This window comes from Rutidosis leptorrhynchoides, chromosome 11, assembly GCF_046630445.1.
Source record: "Rutidosis leptorrhynchoides isolate AG116_Rl617_1_P2 chromosome 11, CSIRO_AGI_Rlap_v1, whole genome shotgun sequence".
NCBI lineage: Eukaryota > Viridiplantae > Streptophyta > Magnoliopsida > Asterales > Asteraceae > Rutidosis > Rutidosis leptorrhynchoides.
In genome coordinates this window covers 41,663,166-41,686,201 of record NC_092343.1, presented here as the reverse complement: position 1 = coordinate 41,686,201, position 23,036 = coordinate 41,663,166, and the positions used below count along the sequence as shown (strand labels likewise).

General features: G+C 34.8%; 1 protein-coding gene across 1 annotated transcript; it reads left to right on the top strand.

Annotated features, from left to right (window-relative positions):
• Positions 1-21,366: 21,366 nt before the first annotated feature.
• Positions 21,367-22,164, top strand: LOC139874486 (uncharacterized). Its single transcript, XM_071861913.1, has one exon. It carries the CDS (start codon positions 21,367-21,369, stop codon positions 22,162-22,164), a length of 798 nt encoding a protein of 265 aa, XP_071718014.1.
• The last annotated feature ends 872 nt before the right edge of the window (positions 22,165-23,036 follow it).

The window sequence follows — 23,036 nt, the reverse complement described above, 5'->3', positions numbered from 1 at the left end:
ATTAGCAGCAAGGATTTGAGTCTTTATCAAGCCTATGATGATGAATGCAGCATGACTGGCTATGAGTGAATTCATTTCTTAGATCTATAGGAAACCTTAAACACTTATGTGATTTGAGTGATTCGTGAAAACTAGCCTATGTCATGTAACCTCCTCGCATTCTTGCAGAGATAGTTTCAATCATAACATAGATGACTCACCTTATCTTTTTACTCTTATAATAAAAAGCAAACCGCTTAGGCTATTAGAAAATAAACTCCGAAAAGATTTCTTAAGGAAAATGAGAGTTTGCTTGAGGTCAAGCAAAGTCTAAGTGTGGGATATTTGATATCGGCTAAAAAGTCACGTTTTCACCCCGGTATTAAGGCCCAAAAACAAGAAAGATTCGAACTTTGTCAGTAAAATACCTACTTCGTCGGTTAGAATTGAAGAACAAGTAATTACGAAGGCAGTGCAAAAAGAATCAAGAGAATCGGAGCTAAAATGAAGATTCTAAAGCGAAAACGGTGAAAGATAAGAAATCAAGTTACGAGCCAGGAAAATCAGCTGACCAGGCCTGCCAAATGGCCTTCCAAACGGCCTGCCTGGCTCACAAACGGCCTTCCAAACGGCCTGCCAAATGGCTTGCCTGGCTCACAAACGGCCTGCCAAATGGCCAGGGCAAACGGCCCCTGCAAACGGCCTGCCAAACGTCCTGCCAAACGGCCTGCCAGCCATTTGCAGGGAAAAATTTAGCTTATTTAAAGGTCTTTGTCATTCATTCCAACACACACTTCAATTCACTTCTTTCTCTCTCTTGTACAATATTAGTCATACTTTCAAGGTTTTCGACTCCGTGCGGGAAATCTAGTACCCAGAGAAGAACGCCGAAGATTGTATTAGGAGCGGTCTGGAGTCTTGAAGTTGTCACTTTTGTATTCGGAACTCGTTTAATCTACTGGTACTTCTATCCTTTATCTTTATATAATGTCTTCTATCATTATGTTCTGTGATATTGTTGCCATGATTAGGGAGTAGTTATCTTTAGTGTATGCTATGATGTAAGCAGTTATAATGCTGAAATAATGTTATGGTTTGTGTATGTCGTTGAAATGCTTTTCGATTATGCTTTAAACTCAATCGCTTTTCCAACTAATAGAACGTAGTTATTGGCTCTGTTATTGGGAAGTCGTGAACCCCGATTCATAGTACACTATCTGTGTCACCCCTTGGTAAGAGAAGTCTATCAGATACAATGTAAGATCGACCGAGGCACACCGGTTGTAGTAAGTCTATCGAGCTTTGGATTCTGACTGAGAACTCTTTCGTAGTGAAACATCTGACTAGACCCTTAGTACATTATCGGTCCCAGACCATGCTAGTGTAGTCACCAAGCATATAAACTTCGTACGTGCACGCTGAAGCACAGCGGTTGTTGTAAGCTGTACCTCTCCTAAGTAAGGCCATGGAACCCAGTCAGTGTTGATTAGTACACTGCACCATAACACGGTCTTAAGCATTGCATCCCGCTTGAGGGATTCATAGTTAATTAAGGAACTGTTTGTTTAGACACATAAAGGATTGGACCGTTTAGGATAACCGAACGTGTTCATGGAAGTCAGTTTGACTTGACCATGGTGTTCTTTATGGTTGAACTCTTTTTAAGGGCCTAACTATCTTTTAAGACCAATCATTAACGAAAGCATTGAAACAAATCACGTCTCTCGAATATGGTAAGCCATGTATTCTATTATGCTTAAGAAAGTTTAGACCTTTGTGGAATGTTAATACGTCACCCAACCGAGTCGCTCAATTGGATGAACCGTCTGAATGTGTAGGCCTGTAGTCAGACTTCACAGGCGTCAGGGGTAAGGGACGTTGCTGTCTATTCAGAATCTTCAAGCCTAGCGCAGTACCCAGTGACATGTCTTATGACAGGGGCGTTTAGGACCAGTGTAATGAATACAAGGCCTCTGCCTATTCATGAGCCAGCATTCCATAATCTCGGCAAAGTAACTGATGAAATCATAGTGTGCACTTACTTTAATCTTATCTGAATTACAAATTTTATCGCATTTACTTTATCTGTCTTATAAATTAGAAAATCCCAAAAATTAAGTAACCACTACTCCTTCATAACTATCTTAGGCTTAAATATAGGTTCGATTCTACTGATATCTCAAAAATACGACTCTAGGTCATATTTCCCTTACTCATACTAAGGAGTAGTACGATTTAGGCCCCACTAAATATAAATTTAAAATAGTACCCCCCTCTTGGTAGTTGATTCTGACGTGTTGCGACCTAACGACACCGTACAAATAAAACCGTCCGTTTCGGCCATATCAGACCCATTTTTCCCATATTTTCAATTCTCCTAATAATAGACAATGGACTTTGATTACATGATTTGTATTTGCTAGAGTCGTGGCACAAGTTCATTTCAAGTTTATCTTTTGATGAATCATAAATAGTCATCTTTTCAAGCTTTCTTTTCAAAGTGTTATTTTCATCAATTAGAACTTTGTTAAGTTGCTTAACTTTGTGTAATTCTTATTCTAAAAGTTTTACTTTGTCACGACTACTATCATATACAAACTTAATAGTCTTGTAATCATCTAACAATTCTTCATAATTAGAAGGATAGAATACATGTACCTCATTGCAATTCATGTTTGAGACATCATCTTCTTTGAAGGGAGATTCAATCTCTTCTTTACTTTGACCATCTTGATTTAAATCATTCCAAGAACCCATGAGGCAAAAATCTTCATTTCCATCCAAACCCTTTTCTTGAGTATCTTCCCAATCCCTATTAAAATCTCCAAGCTTCTTCAATTTCTTTCTTACCCTTTTACCATTTAAACTTCTAGAGTTTTCCTCTTCTTGAGAGCATAGTGAATCCCAACATTCCTTTGCATTTTTACATGAAATTATCTTCATTCTTTCTCCACTAGGAAGAACTTCATGAAGTAGTGAAATAGCATCAAATTGTTTCAAAACTTCATTGTTTTAAAATGTTGACTTCACTAGTCTTGAACTATCTTGTGGAACAAAGTTTTATACTTTGATTATCCTCCACAAGTAGTAATCCTTAGATTTGAGATAATCTTCAAATCTTGATTTCCACACATCAATATCTTCTTTATCAAAGATTGGTGCTTCTTTCACCAATTCTTCCAAGCATCCCATAGTTTGAGTTGATTCGAGAATCGTTGCCTCAATTTTTTACACAAAATGAAATTTGACACTTTCAAAAACATTTATAGAGCAATGATTTGAGCAACCGCTCTGATACCAATTGTAAGTAACTAGAGGGGGTGAATAGTTACTTGATACGTTTTTAACACTTTTTCGATTGATCACCAAATTTGATTAATTATGATCAACTAATTCAACTCAAACTTGATATGTGTGGTGTGTATGTTCAAAATGATAATTAAAGTAATGTAAAGAACATAGACACAAGGATTTATAGTGGTTCGAGTGGATATTAACTAATTCACCTAATCCACTCCCCGATTACACTAATTGGGATTTCTTGCTTCACTAAGCACTTTTCTCCAAACTCGATGGAGATCCGATTTACAAGTCTTCAACTTCTTTGGTAGACAACAAACCTAATCTTTCTATCCCTTTGAAATACCAACTCCAACCTAGATCAACTTGTCTTCACCTTGGACAAGTATTATCTTCAAAAAAGATCAATCAACTTTCTAAGTCCCTTTAAGGAAGTAGATCACTAAGCTAGCCCATGCTTCTACTAATTGAAGTTACAAGACTCATACCTTTTGCAATGATGATCCTAAGACAATACTAGGACATACATGACACTAAGTAAACTCAGAAGATAAATAATTTTGATTAGTAAGTTTACAACAACCAAATTATATATCTATAAGATCATAGAATCTTCTCTTGCTTGATCATATTTGAGTAGTAATTAAAGCCCTTGTGATCTCTGAAAATAAGCTTTTGAAATATGCAAGAGGGTCAGCTTTAAATGCTCTTTAATGCTTGCCTTTTATAGTGAGATTCAAAAACTAGCCGTTGTCACACGGTCATAGACACGGTCGACTGTGGTTCGACCGTGCGTGCTCCAGTCCAAATGTATGTATCCGTTGTATAGCCGTTTGACTCAGATTTGAACATCACATTTTGGAATCTTTACTCCATCTAGCACCTGCAAAAGAAACCCAATATCCTATACAAGTACTATATGCATTAAGTGTGTGGGATTTGGTCTTATTGAGTGAAAATGACATAACACTCCAAAGTGGTAAGCCCAACATTCTTGGAGAAGTGTCTTGATTGATATTTTAGGTAATCTCAGTTTGGTCAAAACTTAGTTAGCCTCATTAATGCATTTGGTTCAATCCTAAAGGCTAGTCAACATGTCATTAACTTCCTAGTTTTAATTAATCACAAGTCATATTCATTTTAAGATTAAGTAGAGATTAAAAGAATGATGTCTTTCTAAAATAAACATTAGGTGTGTAAAGACATCAATGTTAAGTCATACTTGGACAAGTAATTACAATGTGTTACTTAGACAACCATTATTCCTTTGTGAACCATTTTACACTTAAATTATTGGAGTAAACTAATTACTCGAATCCTAGTATTCTAACTAGTAAACACATAGCAAGCATAGTAATCAAGTTGGCAAATTGATGAGTATTAAACATATTAGCAAGTAGCAAGTAATACTCACACATAGCAAGAGATAGTTATTCTAAAATCAATCATATAGATATTTGCACAACACTATAGTTTAAGCTTTAGCAAGCTTACTTGCAATATAACATATTGCATGATTAATGTGTAAGTACACATTAATGTCCAACACATGCACAAGGGAAGAGCAATCTTTAGTTGGGACTTGGTTACCATCCTAAATGTATCTAAGTGTATTTTAGGATTACAAGTCTTTACTCAAAAGTATTGTTCTTCATTTAGCCTTAATTTGTCACTAAGTAATCTTTAATTGTAATTAGTGTTCTAGTGACATTAGCCTATGTGTGTTGGTACTTGGTGATCATTCTAAGAATGTCTAGACAAGTTTTAAGAACACAAGTTATTGATTAACACTTATGTGTTATGCCTAATTATGGTTAATTTGTCATTAAGATGTAATTAAGCGTAATTAACCAAGATTAGTGTTTTTATGACCAAGACTCAATTGAGTATGGAAAGGACATCTATTCTAAGCGTGTTGAAAAAGGTTTCATGAATTATAGATTTCGGGAAGTGGTCAAACTAAATTTGATCAAAAATGGTGACAGAAGATTCTGCGGTCGCACTACGGTTGACCGAGGTGGCTGTGACGACCCAAAAAATTTTGACTAATTTTAAATCAAACTCTCGATACGATTTAATATTTTTGACACGATAAGAAAAGTCTGTTAGGTTGAGTCTCAAAAATTTTGAACTGTTTCATATATGCAATTGACCTTCGACTGTTCCCGACGATTCATTAACAATTAATTGTAAATAGACATGTGTGTATATATATAAATAATAATTTGAAATATAACTTGAAGTATTATATGTTGTTGTTATTAAAATTAATAAAATAAAAATAGGATATTATAATAATTATTATTTAAAATATATCCATATATATAAATAAAGTATATTAAAAATAAATATTAAATGATTGTAATATTCATTGATGTTACGATTGATATTAGGCAAGTTAAATTCAAACTTATATAATTTTAAAATAAACGGTGATCTGAAAATGAGTTCTATAAATTATAGACTTATTAGAAATGTATTTAGGATGTAATTACCAAATTTGAACACTTTTCATATTTTACCTATAATCGAACGCGGACAGTGATGTAATTTTTTTATTTTAGTAGTTAATAATCGAATTTTATACCATAATGACCAAAATAAATAAACATAATTAATTTAAAAATATGGGATTTTTTTGAAGACTTTTATTCACCACTAATTAACAATGGAGCACGATATAAAATTCGTAGTTACAACTGTCGGTAAGAACATGACAAATAAACTGGCTGCTTAACTATTCGTGCACTATTCTCTTTTTAATTCATTCATTTTTTCCATATGAATTATAGAATTAATATTATATTATTAATAGTATTATATTACTTTAAATTATATACATATATCGACATATATATAGTAATGTTGAGATAACAACCCTTCACTGCTTCACTGTATATAATTTTTATGATTGAAATTTACGAATTATGTTCTCAGTTCCCTGCATCCCACATATTATATATAATATACATTATGTGTTTGATCAAACAAACTAATCACCATCTTCTCTCTCTATTCTCTTCGATGAACCCACCACCGTGAGCTCACCCAACCGGCCACCATCACCTCCAGTTTAAACACCACCATGGCACCATCGCCAACCACCAAGAACCACCCTTCATCAACACCTTCAATCACCACCATCTCCGGTCACCATAACCACCCTCTTTCACTTTAAACCGCCACTCTAAAACCCATTTAAATCGTCATCAATTGTGCTGCTCAATAACTACTTTCATTTTCTGTTCAGTTTAGCCGTGAACCATCATAACCCAAAACCATCTTCTCTCTCTCATCCTATCTCTCTCTCACCAATGTTTTCTGTTTAAAAACTGAGACTACATAACCACCATCATTTAAACTTTTGCTTGAATACCCCGTTTGATTAACTAACGGCTACTCGCTTATTCTATTTTCACGAACCAGGCTACTGTACATATTTGTTTTACTGTTCCGGTCAACATGATCATTAAAATCTAACATCACAACACCACTTGAGAAACCCTACTGCTTTTGTCTGGATCGATTACAAACCAAACCCAATTTGGTTAGGTTAACCTTACTGATGCAGCCTGTTTGGTTTCTGATTCAGTTTGCTGCAGCACGTTCTCTTTCTATTTCTATTGCTCTCTTCGATCTATTTTCTTTACGAACAAGATGATGATGGTACAGTTGCAATAATGATGAAGGTGATAAACGGTAATCGTGATTTGATGATGATGGTAATAAGTTGATGTTATGATCGTGATTAGGATCGATGGAAGATGATTCGATGATGTTAATGGTATGATAATGATGTTGATTCGGTTATGAATGATGAGGAGACGATTATGATTCTGATGACTTATGTTATGATGATGATAGATGATATGAATATGATGATAATGATGTTAATGAATCATATGATGATGATGATACCGTGAGTATGATGAAGAATCATATGATGATGATGATCTGAAAACGGATTGATATTTATCGATTGATATTTTTTTATTTGTTGCTGAGTCAGGCGAATCCAATGATCCACCCACATATCCTATGATTGATTACTGGATCGATTTTAAGATGGACTACTTAGGGTTTTTACATCATGGGCCGTATTCTGTTTATTGGGCCGTAAACTTTAAATGGGCCGTGTATATGTTGTTGGGCCAAGCCTAGGTTGGTTATTTGACTTGAAACAGAAAATACGGGATAAATATATTTAGGATACGGATAAATTTAGAAAAATACTAGTGGTTCAATGGTTTAGAGGTGGGTTTGTGAAGCGAGAGGTCTTGGGTTCGAGCCCGGGCAGTGGCATTTTTTTTTAGCTTATTCCTTTAAAGGTAGAATTATTATTATTATTATTATTATTATTATTATTATTATTATTATTATTATTATTATTATTATTATTATTATTATTATTATTATTATTATTATTATTATTGTTGTTGTTGTTGTTGTTGTTGTTGTTGTTGTTATTATTTTAGATTACTTATTCTTATTATTACTAAGACTAATAACATGATTATTATTATTATTATCATTATTATTAGGATTATTATCGTTTTTATAAATATTATTATCATTAATATTATTATGATTAACATAAGTATTATTATCAATAATACCATTACTATTATTAATATGATTATCATTAATAAGTATTGTTATTATTAAGAATTATTATCATTATTATCATTTTTACAAAAATTATCATTTTTATTATTATTATTAGGATCATTATTATTATTATTATTCTTATCATTATTATTTTATTATTATAAACATTAGTATTATTATTATTAGAAAATTATTATTTTTATAGTTATTATTATTAGTAGTATTATTATCATTATAAAGATATCACAACTTTTTACTCATTAATATTATTATTACAACTATATTATTATTGTTATCATTTTTACTACCAGTATCATTATTATTAATAACACAACTATGTTATTATTATTACCAATGTTACTATTAATATTATTATTATTACAATAAAAGCTAGTCATATAAAATTTTACTTAATAAAATTTGATTAATATTTTTATAAAGTATATAACATAAATATTTAATTAAGTTATTAATAAAACACGTAAACTATAAAAATAACATTTATATCACTAATTATATATATATATATATATATATATATATATATATATATATATATTGTTTGATTAAGATTACATGTATTAATATATATACCTGATATAGGTTCGTGAATCCGAGGCCAACCTTGCATTGATCAGTATTGTCGTATGAATATTTTTACTACAAAATATCGTATTGTGAGTTTCATTTGCTCCTTTTTTAAATGCTTTTGCAATATATATTTTTGGGACTGAGAATACATACGCTGTTTTTATAAATGTTTTACGAAATAGACACAAATAATCGAAACTACATTCTATGTTGGATTATCGAATCGAATATGCCCCCTTTTAGCTTGGTAACCTAAGAATTAGGGAACAGTACCCCTAATTGACGCGAATCCTAAAGATAGATCTATGGGCCTAACAAACCCCATCCGAGGTACGGATGCTTTAGTACTTCGACTTATTATTATACAGACGAGGGGATTCTGTTTTGGGGATATTCTATATGCATCTTGTTAATGTCGGTTACCAGGTGTTCACCATATGAATGATTTTACCTTTATGCAGACGAGAGGATTCTGCTATGGGAATTATATTTATAAAATGAAAATCTTGTGATCTATTAAAATTATGGAAATGAATGATTATGATAAACCTATGAACTCACCAACCTTTTGGTTGACACTTTAAAGCATGTTTATCCTCAGGTATGAAAAAAATCTTCCGCTCTGCATTTGCTCATTTTAAGGATATTAAATGGAGTCGTTCATGGCATATTTAGGACAGTACCTCGCAATGGGTCCAAATGTTGATGACTTCGTCCAGGAGGATTAGGACGGGGTATTACAGTGGCAGCCGTGCAACTTGTTTTCACAATACTACGTTGCAGATTCAGTCTGGGCTTCTACGGCTAAGTGTACGGTAGACCGTACTTTGACCGTGTATTTTAATGATCTTTATATTCATTCTTTAAGTTTTGTTTGACTTGGTCATTTGTAAGATCAAGTATGGATTAGTGAACTTGCGTGTTTTACGTTAAGATGTCGATCATCACTTATGCATATGTGTGTGTCATCATCAAAACAAATTCGTTGGTTAAGCATCATACATAACTTAGTCGGTTAGTCCATTAACCAACATTCAACCAACACTATCTCTAAAACGCCACCCACTACACATAAACAACCTATAATCAAAGGAATCAACCTAAAACCCTAAAATAATTGATAAAAGAAAGTTAGAGTTTCTTACCACTTCAGGAAATAGAGATGATGATGGAGGTACAAGGCTAGAACAAGCTTCAACCCTTCTATTATGCTACAATTTAGTGAAATCTTCAATTGTAACTCCAAATTAACAAACCCTAACCTTACTCCAAAACCCGTTCTTTACTTTTAGAGTGAGAATGAGAGAATGAAAAATGAAATCTGGAACACTCCATATCTTCGGATATTATTTACAAATTTCCACTTTGCCCCCTTTAAGTTACAAAACCTACCAAAAATGACCCACCAGCCGTACGCCTTATTACGCGGTGCGCCGAATAGTCTACGCGACGCGCAACAATGATGCAAGTTTCGGACCGTTAAAAACATGTAGAATCATCTCATTTAAAAAATTCGAACCTACCAGGTCCAACCACCGAACCTGCAAGAAGATAGCCGACGATAACCTAGCAATGATAGCATGGAACAAAAACATCATTGGTATGACGGTGGAGCTGGGTAACGGGTCAAAACGTACCATTAACTGCAAAGTTCATATGAATATGAGTATTTATATGTATATGAGTATTATAATTGAAACATACAGATCTGACATTACATCTACTTTGAAGAATTGGATACTTAGACTTTCTTGTTTGATATTACAAATACGTTATCCAAGAGACACCATTGCACCAACCCCACCACCACGGGAACGATAGCCATGGTTAAAACAACGGATTCCACAAAACCCATCCAAGAAGAAAAAGCAATCAAATCCGGCAAAGAGGGAGAGACGGATGGAAAAAAGTTAAAGAAAAAGTCTCCGACGACCGGCAAAAAAGTTAAACATACAAAGTGTGTGATTATGACTTATATGACAACAATTAAATGCATACATATATCAAACGTAACAACAACTAATTAATTAACATTAACATATATATTAAAACAATAATCAAAAAATGAAAAAATTTCATCACAAACATCATTTGTTTATATTCTGTAGTTGCAAACCATACCACTCCTAGTCTTTACAATTGACATAAAATTATCTCACTATTAACAACACAAAATAATTTGTATATAATGTACATACCTTTCATTCGGTATCTTCGATTTCATCTTCAAGATTATCAAAACTGATGATGTAGTTCATCATCGTTAGTGTTAACATCATTGTGCTCAAATTGAAATCTGTCATCCTAATCTATCAACGACCCGCCTTCTTCATTGTAGTTACTTAAATTAAACAAAAAACATACATAATTGTAACCTTGGACGACTGTTTGGACATTAAACCCTAAAAGGATTGCACACAATGACACTCGGAATTAGGATTTTGAACACCAATTAAACGACTATAACCTTATTTCTTTCATAACTGACAACCACAAATACTCCTACAAAACGCATAACCATAAAGGGATGAACCCCGATTTCTTTCAATCAGCAAACCAACAAAAAAATAATACCAAAATGTCAACAATATAACTAATTTAACATCGGATTCAAACAGTTAAGAAGAAATTAAAAGAAAAAGGAAGTGGATCGGATTCAAACAGTTAAGAAGAAATTAAAAGAAAAAGGAAGGGTTATGATGAACCAATGAAGATGTCGGTGGTGGTTTCGTTCTTCAACTGGATGTTGTTGAAGAGAAGAAACATCCCACCAAATCCATGAATATTATAAAGAGATGCATAGATGAGAAGCGACGGAGGTGATGAATGTATCCATGCATAAACCCTAATTGCGTTCTTTGTTTTTAATCGGCGATGCAAACAAGGATATAATTGAGCGCTTTTAAAGGGAGACAAAGTTGTCGTTTTCGTGGTTTTGTTGAAACAAACGACATAATTCTGCGCAGAGGCGAAACTAGAATTTTTTTCACCGGGGGCAACAAAAAAAAATTTAAACCGTAGCAATTTTTTTGGACAAAATTTGAAGATTTGGGCAAAAGTTTGAGATTTTGGGGCAAAATTTGAAGATTTTGGGGCAATAGTTGGAGATTTTGGGGCAAAATTTGAAGATTTGGAGGCAAAAATTGGAGAATTTGGGGTAAAATTTGAAGGTTTTGGGGCAAAATATGTAAGTTTGGGGGCAAAAAAAAAATTTCACCGGGGCCAAAGTCGAAAAACCCAAAATTTTTACATAGAAAAAAAAATCCACTAAAGACGGTCGCGCCCCCCCCCCCCCCCCCACCCCCCCCCCCCCCACACACACACGCGCGCACACACACACATACACACACACACTTTCGCCCTTGATTGTACGTGTCTATTGTATATAAGGGAAATGATATATAAATTAACCAATATTGAGAAGATTTTTTTTTTTCATTTCATCCTATTCAAAAATGGTGAGATTACTTGTTATATCCACTTTGTCAGTTTTTGAATTTAGTAGTCAACGCATGCACAGATTACTTGTTTGAAAGTGGCGAAAGAATGATAATTAAATTGTCTTGCCAATATCTCGGCCCTACTCCTAATTGCAAGTGGCGTGCATCGCATAACCCAAACACAATGTCCTGCAATATAAGCCCAAGAGTCCATCCTTATTCTAAAACCAATTGGTGATAGAGGGACTTCCTCTTAGACTTATATACATACATTTGTTTTGTCCCATGAGCGATGTGGGACTTTGGTTTGCACCCTAACAAACCTCCCCTCAAACCCAAGTCCATCTGGGCCTCCCCTTCAACGATAGTTCGGATCCAACCTTTACCGCCGCCAACTCGGAACTCTCAACCTGGTGGGAGGGCAGGGAGATTTCGATACAAGGCTTCCAGGATCAACTCATCGTGCTAGGGTCCCCTCGAACGATAGCTGGGTACACTCATCGCTAGCAACACCGAGGGGTGCGACACGTCACACCGTGCGCTCAGGGGTGCGCCCTACTGCGCCGTCCACCACATCGGGGCTATAGCCTAGCTCTGATACCAGTTGTAAGGATCGCATAGCCCAAACACAATGTCCTGCAATATAAGCCCAAGAGTCCATCCTTATTCTAAAACCAATTGGTGATAGAGGGACTTCCTCTTAGACTTATATACATACATTTGTTTTGTCCCATGAGCGATGTGGGACTTTGGTTTGCACCCTAACATGCCGCTACCTTAAATCTCATGTTCACAAGGGTTCTCTTACAAGCAAGGTTGAAAAAGACGTGAGACGGGGTCGAGACGGTCGGGTCCTAAAAAAGTCGAGACGTTCAAGACGGGGTCGAGACGGGGGGTCGAGACGGCCGTTGACCAAAGTTGACTTTTAAATATATAAGTATAAAAATGCATATATGTACACATATTTTAAAGTTAAAAACTTTAATTGATTAATTTGTACCCATAATTGCTATCATCGTTAATTTAATAAAAAAAATCAAACTAATATATAATATATTTCACCGATTTTACCGATTTTCTGACTTTTGACCCGATTTTTTTCAACTTTGACCCGAATTTTGACCGTTGACTGTCATATTAGATGGTTTTCTTCGAGACGGGACGGGTTAGTCACCAAACCGTCAAGACGGACGTCGCAACGGCTCGAGACGGGGTATTTTGCAACAGAGCTTACAAGAGTTGTGTACTAGAATTGTTTACAAGTGAAATAATAAACAATTCACTTACATTTGACTAAAGAAATAAACTTTATCTAATATTTTGATATATGACATGAAAAAGGGTAAAAGCGGTTACAAAATAAACCGATTAAACTGCATACATTTAATTAAAAATCTATCATCGCCGTATAGTCTAATAACATTATTCATTTACCCATTCACTCTCATACTACAATATATATATTTTTTTTGACAACATTGGGATCACTCGAGGGGAACTAAACTATCCGTTGCAATCATCTCTCATTTCGACTATGCCGATGCAACGATAATAACCCCGCCCCCATCACTGTCCGGGAGGAAACCTTGAAACCGATCCAAGGACACGACCAAGTAAAAACCCCCCTCCCCTTTACCCCCAACCGATATGGAAAATGTGTCATGTGTGGATACTTCATGACAGAGATGAAAGTGTGTTTTTAATATGTAGGGAACGGGGGTCGAACTTCTGACCTCTTAAAGTACAATATTACATTACTTAATTACTCATTGGTAAAATTTTCACTTGAACAATATTTGATTTTGATCTTTCAAAATTAAAAGTGAATAATTTAATCGAAACGTTAGTATAAAAGTCATGAACAATTAAGTCGTGATTATAATGAAAATGACTTTGAAATTTTGTGGCCTTTCAAACTATAATTGTACCTCGATGATGTTGAGGGGCACTAGTGATGGTGGCAAATGTATCCGCGTACCAGTTTCAAAATGAATATAGTACTCTATAAAAAACCATGATACCAATTATTATTTATAAACGATATTCTCTCCCTATAATTATAAGTTTCATTTAAAACTGAATAAATTCTTTACAAAATTTCAATAATTTGATTCGTCATCAATAAAATCTTATTTCTATCTACTAAAAATTCATTGGATTGATTGAAACACAAATTTAACACCCGAAACAGGATCAACGAAACATTATATACAAATATTTTATCTCTGATGTAGATAGTCTAAACGAGTTTTTCTGTGATTATTTCCTATTTTTTTCTTAGCCACCTTGAAATGTATTATTAGTGAAGTTTAAATCTAATACATATACATATATTGCAAGAAGCCAAGAATATTATAATGTCAAGTACTAAATCCTAAATGGATGGTTTTAATCATTGTCGTCCCTCCACTTGTACCCAAATTTCGCATGTCATCATTAATTTATTTTTATTTTTTTTTGCTTGGTTCGTCCCTAATGTTGTACAATTTAATGTTGGTCGTACCTCCGTCTACTTTCCGTTCATGTTTTCCGTTAAACTGAATCATGTGCATAACATATGGGGTAAAATAGTCTTTTTACCATAGTTATTTAAAAACTTTAATTTATCTTCTTTTTACCATATTTATTTAAAAACGCTCATTTTCTTTTATCCACATTTCCATTTCATTTTTTTTTCTGAATCCCTTTTTTATAGAACAAATAGGTTCTCAGTTTTGGATTAACCAAAAATGAAATGATAATGTGGAAAGAAAAAAATGAGTTTTAAAAGAGAAATCAAAGGGACACTTTAGATCAAAGAAAGCATATCTCGAGACACTTCACTGGAAGAGGTGAGATCCAAATCTAATATACTTGTTGCTTGTTACTGATAGGAACCGAAGAAATCCGTTTCACCGTCAGATTGCCAAACAAAGAAGCATATTTGATTACCGGCATCTGATTCTCGCCAGATATCGATTAACACCATCATCGGAATTCGATTAACCACCACCGGAGTTTTGCAGGTTACCTCACAACAAAACTGTCACGACCCTACTTTTTTCGTTATCTTTTACCGTTAATTATTTAACGACCGTTAACTGTTATTCGTGCCACGTCATCTCTATGACCTATATTATTATTTTTGTAATAATATATATATTAATTATTATGTGTTATTTGAATAATTGTATTCATATTTTAAGTTATACGTTTCTACGTGTCGCGGATTTCCATCCGGCGAATCTTTTCGGTTTTTAAACCAACGGCTGAGCTTTTGGGATTTTTAAGTCCTAAATATTTTAAATATGATATTTTAAGGTCATATGATTATATATAGTATTTATATATATTTTTCGTCGCGTATTTGTTATCTCTCCGAATTTTTAATCGCGTAATCGCGTTTTCGCGTTTCGGGTCTCGATCGGGCATTCGGGCCACAGGGATTTAATCACTTAGCAAGATGGGATCGTGGGGCCCACCCCACACCCCACCAATCGGCCGAAACCAAGAGGGGAGGGAGTATACTCCCCATTTTTCCCATTTTGTCATTTCATTCTCACATTTCACAATTTTATCATTTAACCTAATTTGCTCTCCTCTCCTCCCTTCCTCTTTTTGGGCTACGACAACCACCACCATCATCATCTTGCATCAACAACTTGCTTGGATCATCATATAATTAACACCAACGCGTTCCTCTTGATCTCCTCTACGTGATAACATCTCTTGATTCTCGATTAGGGTATAAACCCTAACCCTAGATTTTTAATTTTTCGTTATTTTTCTGTTTTTGATGATTATTTTAATAGTATGATGATTACATGTTATTGTATTGATGATTGTATGCATAGAATTGCTCAAATACATATGTTTTCGGTTTGATTTGATTGGGACAGCAGCTTTTTCGTTCATTTCTGATATTGTAACTGATATAAAAGTGAAATTAAAGTATCTAGATGAGTTCCTCTCATCAAGACATTAATTTTAGACTCCGGATTCATGTCATTTCGATTCCCGGAGCTCTAGATATGATTGAAATGGTGTTTTGTTAAGATTGAATTATGAAAACGAATTGAACCAGGTTTGGTCTGACTTTGTGACCACTTTTAGATTCCTTAGGGTGTACTAGTGTGTTAGGATTGATGATGGGATGAACTTTCATGTTCGGGTCATCTAAATCCGAGCCACGGATCACCCGTTATGACTAAATCATGATTTTGAATGAATTGAAGTTCCAAGTGGTGTAATGGCTGATCATCATGACTTGGGTACTGTTATTGGTGTGTTCTTGAGTGCACCAATGTTTCAGGTAGTTTGATTAGGTGGAGATATATATAAGGCTCGCCGAAAACCGACACCCGGGGCTCAAGATATGACCCGAAGAACTTTTGATTTAAAACTTATGGTTGATTATTAAAACTTATGATATAAATAATGATTTTCATTATTATTAAATTACTTATGATATAAAAAGTAATTATTATAATTTAAGACTTATGATATATATTTATTATATCATTTAATTAATACTTATGATTTAATTAACATCTTAATTAAACTTATGATTAATAATACTTTTATTATTAATGAAAAATACTTATGATAAGTATTAAACTTATATTATAAGATTATTATTATAAGACTTATAATAAGGATTAATTAATTATTTAATTATTATAGGGCTTAGTTATTATTTAATTATAATTTAATTATTAAATACTTATGATTTAATAATCATAATTAGAAACTTATGATATGATTAATAATTCATTATTAATTAATAATAATTATGATATGATTAAAATTTATTATTAATTAATAATACTTATAGTATGACTAATATTTAATTAATTAATTAAATACTTATGTTATATTAATTATATCATTTAACCTTGTGTTAACTTTAATAATTTATTTTAATTTAATTAAACTTATGTTATGACATAATTATACATATTTAACTTTAATAAACATTATAACTTACATTATTATTATAACCTACACTTTTAAAATAAATGTTAACTATGTTTGACCAAGGTTGACTTTTGATTTGACTTTCGGTTGACTTTGACTTTTAGTTGACTTTTGTTGACTTTCTAAATAAGAAAACTTTCCTAACTTAAAACTTTCCTAAAATAGAAACTTTTCAAAAATGGAAACCTGCTAAAAATATAAACTTTCTAAAAATAGAAAGTGTGTGTCCGTACGCTGTTCCGATCAAACCGATGCATGCTGAGTATTGTTCTATGTCTACTTGCAACATGTACAATAGCTATCATACTAAGACTTGACCTAAGTTAGTTATTTATATCGACCTGCTTTATTTATAGGTCGGCGTTGTGATCATTAAGGAGAGTTATAGTCCCGTTTTTACATACTTTTCAAAGTATATTTTTGGGATGTGATTACATGCATTTTATTTCACGTTTAGACACAAGTGACAATTAAATTTAAATTATTCATTGTGAGTTGGACAAAAATATTCCCTAGTCTGGTAACTGTAATCACTAGTTTCTACTGGTGAACGCGAATCCTACGGATAGATCTATCGGGTTTGACAACCCCATTTTGAGCTAGTCGCGCTAGCAATTTATAATCGGAATGTTTAGTACTTCGTATTTTGTTGTAGATACACTGTCCGGTGTATATCATTTATTGTGTTTGGCAAGGGTAAATAAAGGGTTAAGTGGTTATCAGGTGGCTCATTGATAATGGAATAATGTTTAATGTTTTCTAACATTTTTAAATCTTGTGGTCTAAAGTTTATTCAATTATTTAAACCTATAATTCACTCAACTTTTGTGTTGACAGTTTACTCGCATGTTTTTACAGGTACTTGAGTTTATGTGATGCTTCCGTTGTGTTTAGAAGAGTCTGCATGCATTTGGGCAGATTTTATGAAACAATTATGAAACTTAAGCTTGCATTCTGTTTTTGGATAATTTAAATTTGTGGGTTTGTTGGCAATGTTTTGTGTCAACTTTGGTTAATTAATATGTTGGGCTATTTTAAACTACATATTTTGGTATGCTTTCCTTTTTGGGAAACTTTTGAAATAAAAGAATGCAATGTCGTTTATTAAATTCATTTAAGTTCGATCAAGCTGTGGGACCAAGTGACGGAGCCGTTAAGTGTTTTGACGGGGCCATCACAGTTGGTATCAGAGCTCTGGTTGTAGGGAACTAGGCGGTCTTAATGTGGTCAACCCGTGGTTCTTAGGGTGCATTAGAGTCTAGTCTACAGCCCGACCCTTTTGCTATAGCATTATTATGCATTTCATTTCGTATGAGATATATCATAAGCATTTATTTCTATTTGGTATGTGATTTGTGGTTTTACTGTTTGCAGATGTCGACTTCGAGCAATAACTTCATTCCTGCTCCTGCTCCTTCGGCTGCTGCCAGACGCCGTGCTGATCAACCTTTGATCGATGATCCTGTTCACTACTACTTTTCCACCATCACTCACATGAACAGAGCTTACACCGACAAGACGCGTATTAATGCTCTTAGTGATTGTATGCGTACCTTTCCGCATAACGAGGTGATGGACGAGATTCGAGCTAGTATGGATTCGTTCGTCAGGTTCAAGCATAATGTTGGGATCGAGAATCGTAAGCGTAACCGTGAGGTGGACGCTAAGTTCGAGGCTCTCGAGAGCACAGTTCGTGGTTTGAAGGCAGAGTTGGAAGAAGTGAAAGGAAGGTTGAGGAAGTATGAGACTCCTGCTGAGACTCATGCTGGCCCAGCTTATCACACCCGCTCTAAGCAGATGTGATATGATGATTCATGATTGATCATTTATTTCATAAGACTTAATGTCCTTTTTACATACATTTTTTGGGTTATGTACGGCGTTTTGCCGGGGATTTTATTAAGGTTTTGTTATGGGATGTTTTTCATTATGTATGGATGGTTATTTTTATGACATCTATTATAATTATCACATTTTATTTCTGATGTTGTGGCTCTTGGCATGTTATATTATGCGTAATGTAGATCATGTATGTTAGGTGCTATGTATGTTGTATGATGTTATCATAAAATATGTATGCATGTGGTGGTTATTTCTATAATAATCATAACTGTCATGTCATTACTCATGGTGTTCGTTGACTATTATTAGAATGGTTAATCGTTTTGTGTTTGATCTATTCCTGTATAACACTAGTATTATTCTTAGTACTAACGGTTGTGTTATTTTGTTTTGAAGATCATGCCTCCTAGAGAGTCCAACGAAGCCCGTATGCAACGTCTTATCTCCAAAGGGATAGCTGCTGCTATGGCAGCAAATGCTAATGCTAATGCGAATAACAACAATCAGGTGGGATGCTCCCACAAAACGTTCATGGCAAGTCGTCCACAAGAATTCAGTGGTACTGAAGGAACCATAGTACTTACTCGTTGGTTCGAGAAGATTGAGTCTATTTTCAGGGTTAGTCGAGTCCGAGAGGAGGACAAGGTTAGTTTTGCTAGCTGCACTCTTAAGGATAGTGCATTGACCTGGTGGAATAACTTGGTTAGTAGTTTGGGAAATGATGTGGCTTATGGTTTAACTTGGAATAATTTCAAAGAAAGAATGATCACCCGTTATCGTCCCCGGGGTGAGCTTAAGAAATTAGAAGCTGAACTTAAGAACTTGAAAATGAAGGGCACCGAATTAGATGCCTACGAGCAAAGGTTCTTCGAGTTGACTTTGTTGTGTCCTAATGTTTATGCTGATGAAAATCTTAAGATTGAAGCTTACATTGATGGGTTATCTGAGAAAATTGAGCATGGGGTTGAGTCTAGTGAGCCCCAGACTATCGAAGCTGCTATATCTATGGCTCATAAGCTTAATGATAAGATTTTAAGGAGGAGTAAGGCTGCTGTGACCGATGCCAGTGAAGAGGTTGTTAAGAAGGCTGATAATGGGAAAAGGAAGTGGGATAATAACCACAACCAGAACCAAGGTCAGCAAAAGAAACAATATACTTCCGGTGCTAGTAACCGAAATCAGCGTGTGTGTCCTCGATGTAATAAGGCTCATGATGGATATTGCACGGTTACTTGTAAGAGGTGTTCCAAACAGGGACACATTGCTAAAGATTGTACGGTGCTTCTGCCGGGTTCTGCTACTCCTACTGCAGGTGGTAATAATAGTAATAATGCTGGTAATAGTGGTGGTAATGGTAATGGTAATGGGAAGTCAAGGAATGGCGGTAATCAGAGAGTTTGTTACGAGTGTGGGAAGCCGGGGCATTTCCGTGATGCCTGTCCTAACAAGAAGACTACTGAGAATGCACATGGAAGAGCGTTCAACATTAACGCCAGGGATGCTGAGGATGATCCTAAACTTGTTACGGGTACGTTCTCGGTCAACGATTTATCAGCTTATGTACTATTTGATTCAGGGGCTAATTTGAGTTTTGTGTTGAGTAAATTAAGTCCAAAAATCAAAACACCGTTAACTGCTTTAGATGCTACTTATGTTGTTGAAATAGCTAATGGTAAAGTGCTTACTGCTAAGACTGTGTATCGTAAATGTAACATTAATCTGGCTGGTAGAGATTTTGAGATAGATTTGGTACCTAATGGTGTATCCTAGGAGATACACGCATAAAAACATTATTTTATACAGAAAAATCGATCAAAGAGCACAAAAGATAACAAAATCTAGCAGTGTTCAATATCTGCCACCCAACGTTTATCCGGCCACCCAGCGTCAAGCGTAAGCCCTGCAGGCAGCTTCTATGCATAAGCCCTCTAACTCAGCGTGTGAACGGCATGCAGCTACGCAGCACACGCCACCGACATTCCGGATACTTCACGTAACAGAACCATTCAGTGATTGACATGTGTATCCCGTGAATTTCGGACATTCTGCGCCTATAAATAGACCCCCTGGGTCACCACATTTCACATCATTCTGATCTGAACTTCAATCAGAGAGAAGTACACTTTCTCTCTTACACAATTCTTTCTCACTCTAAAATAACATTAGCCGCTTAGTAGTAGCACGCTAGACAGATCATTAAAGATTGATCCACAGATTGATTGAGGCCACCCCACAAATCTTACATCTGTGTTCCGGGTCTGCAGAGATTATTTCTCAAGGGAAAACAATAATCAACAGTATACGCCACACGCTGAGCAGCTAATTTTCTGTACTAGTACCTTACAATTGCTATACGAAAAATCGTACTAACAGATGGCGCCACCCGTTCTAAAGAATCACTCAACTCTCAAGAGCAATCAAAGCAATACCATAAAGATGATCCCCATTGAAGCAAACATGATACATTCATGGCAAGCCGGATAACGGAGAAAAGCAGAAACATTAGAAGATTGGAAACAAGAAATGATTGGTTTTCCTTCCATGTTTAACACTAATCCATCTGATGCTCCTGTAGTGATTGAATCTCGAATAGAAAATTGTGTTGTTGGAGGAATATATACTAATACCGAAGCAGGAGCAGATATAATGTATGAACATTGTTTTATACAACTACCGGACAGAGTTAAGGAAAAATCTAAAGGACACATTTATTCCCTTAGCAAGTTTTGCTAATGATCCGTCATGGTCGGAAGGAAGCATAGTTTTAGAAGTAGTATTGGGAAAAACGCCATTTAAAAGAACTGCTCATATCGAGTTTTTGGTTGTGAAAGCAAATTCGCAGTATAATGTCATTTTAGGACGATCAGCTATGATGACATTTGGAGCTGTGACGTTACCGGTACACGGAATGATGAAATTTTCCACACCGGCTGGCATCGCTACGCTATACGCTGAACGGAGAAGACCAATAGAATGTGTACAAATAAACAGAACAGCTGTTAACCCAATCTTTCATGAAGATGGGTCAATATCACCAAATCCAGAGTTTCTAGATCAGAAAATCATAATTGGAAACACAATCATAAAGGTAACAAGAGAAAAGCTTTATAAAATTTTAGCAACCAATTTAGACGTTTTTGCATGGAAAGATTCTGATATGACTGGCGTACTACGTCATATAGCTGAACATAAGCTTGGTGTAAATCCAAATATCCAACCAGTATGTCAAAAGAAAAGAGGAATGGCTCCTGATCGATCAAAATTTCTCAGAGATGAAGTCAAAAAACTCGTCAAGGCTGGGATATTAAGGGAGGTAAAATACCAGACATGGGTAGCGAATCCAGTGATGGTTAGAAAACTAGATAATTCATGGAGGATGTGTGTCGATTTTATAGATATCAATAAGGCATGTCCAAAAGACAACTACCCTTTACCAGAAATTGATTAGAAAGTAGAGTCCGTTAGTGGATATCGATTTAAATCCTTTTTGGATGCATTCAAGGGATATCATCAAATCCCCATGGCAATACGTGATCAAGATAAAACAGCTTTCCGTACACCAGATGGAATTTTTTGCTATATCATGATGCCTTTCGGATTGAAGAATGCAAGGGCAACCTACCAGCGCGTAATTGATAAAGCATTTAAAGATCAAATAGGAAAGAACGTAGAAGCCTATGTTGATGACATTGTTATCAAGAGCCACACAGAAGACAGTATGCTCAGAGATACTCTCGAAATGTTTGAATCATTACGAAAGGTCAATATGAAATTGAATCCTAAGAAGTGCACATTTGGTGTAGAAGAAGGCAAATTCTTAGGTTATGTTGTTACAGAGAGGGGAATCGAGGCTAATCCAAAAAATATTCAAGCAATTGAAAATATGGTATCTCCTAAAACAAAGAAAGAAGTTCAAAGCCTGAATGGAAGATTGGCAGCTTTAACAAGGTTTTTATCAAGAGCAGCAGATCGATCACTACCATTTATGAAGGTTTTAAAGAGCTGTTTGAACAAAAAAGATTTTAAATGGACAGAAGAAGCAGAAAAAGCCTTTCAGGATATTAAGCAACTCTTAAAAGAGTTACCTTCTTTAACTACACCAATAGAGGGAGAAACGTTAATTATGTATTTGGCTGCTTTCGCAGAAGCTATCAGTTCAGTTTTAATCGCAGAACGAAAGGGAATACAAATGGCAATATATTTTGTCAGTAAAATATTGTAACAAAGTGAGGTTAACTATCCACCGATTGAAAAATTGGTGTATCCTTTAACACACACAGCTAGAAGACTCAGACGTTATTTTCAAGCACATTCAATTTT

What these genes read in the sequence shown, in the direction of transcription:
- LOC139874486 (XM_071861913.1), top strand. Translation starts at nt 21,367, where the DNA reads ATGAACATTGTTTTATACAACTACCGGACAGAGTTAAGGAAAAATCTA.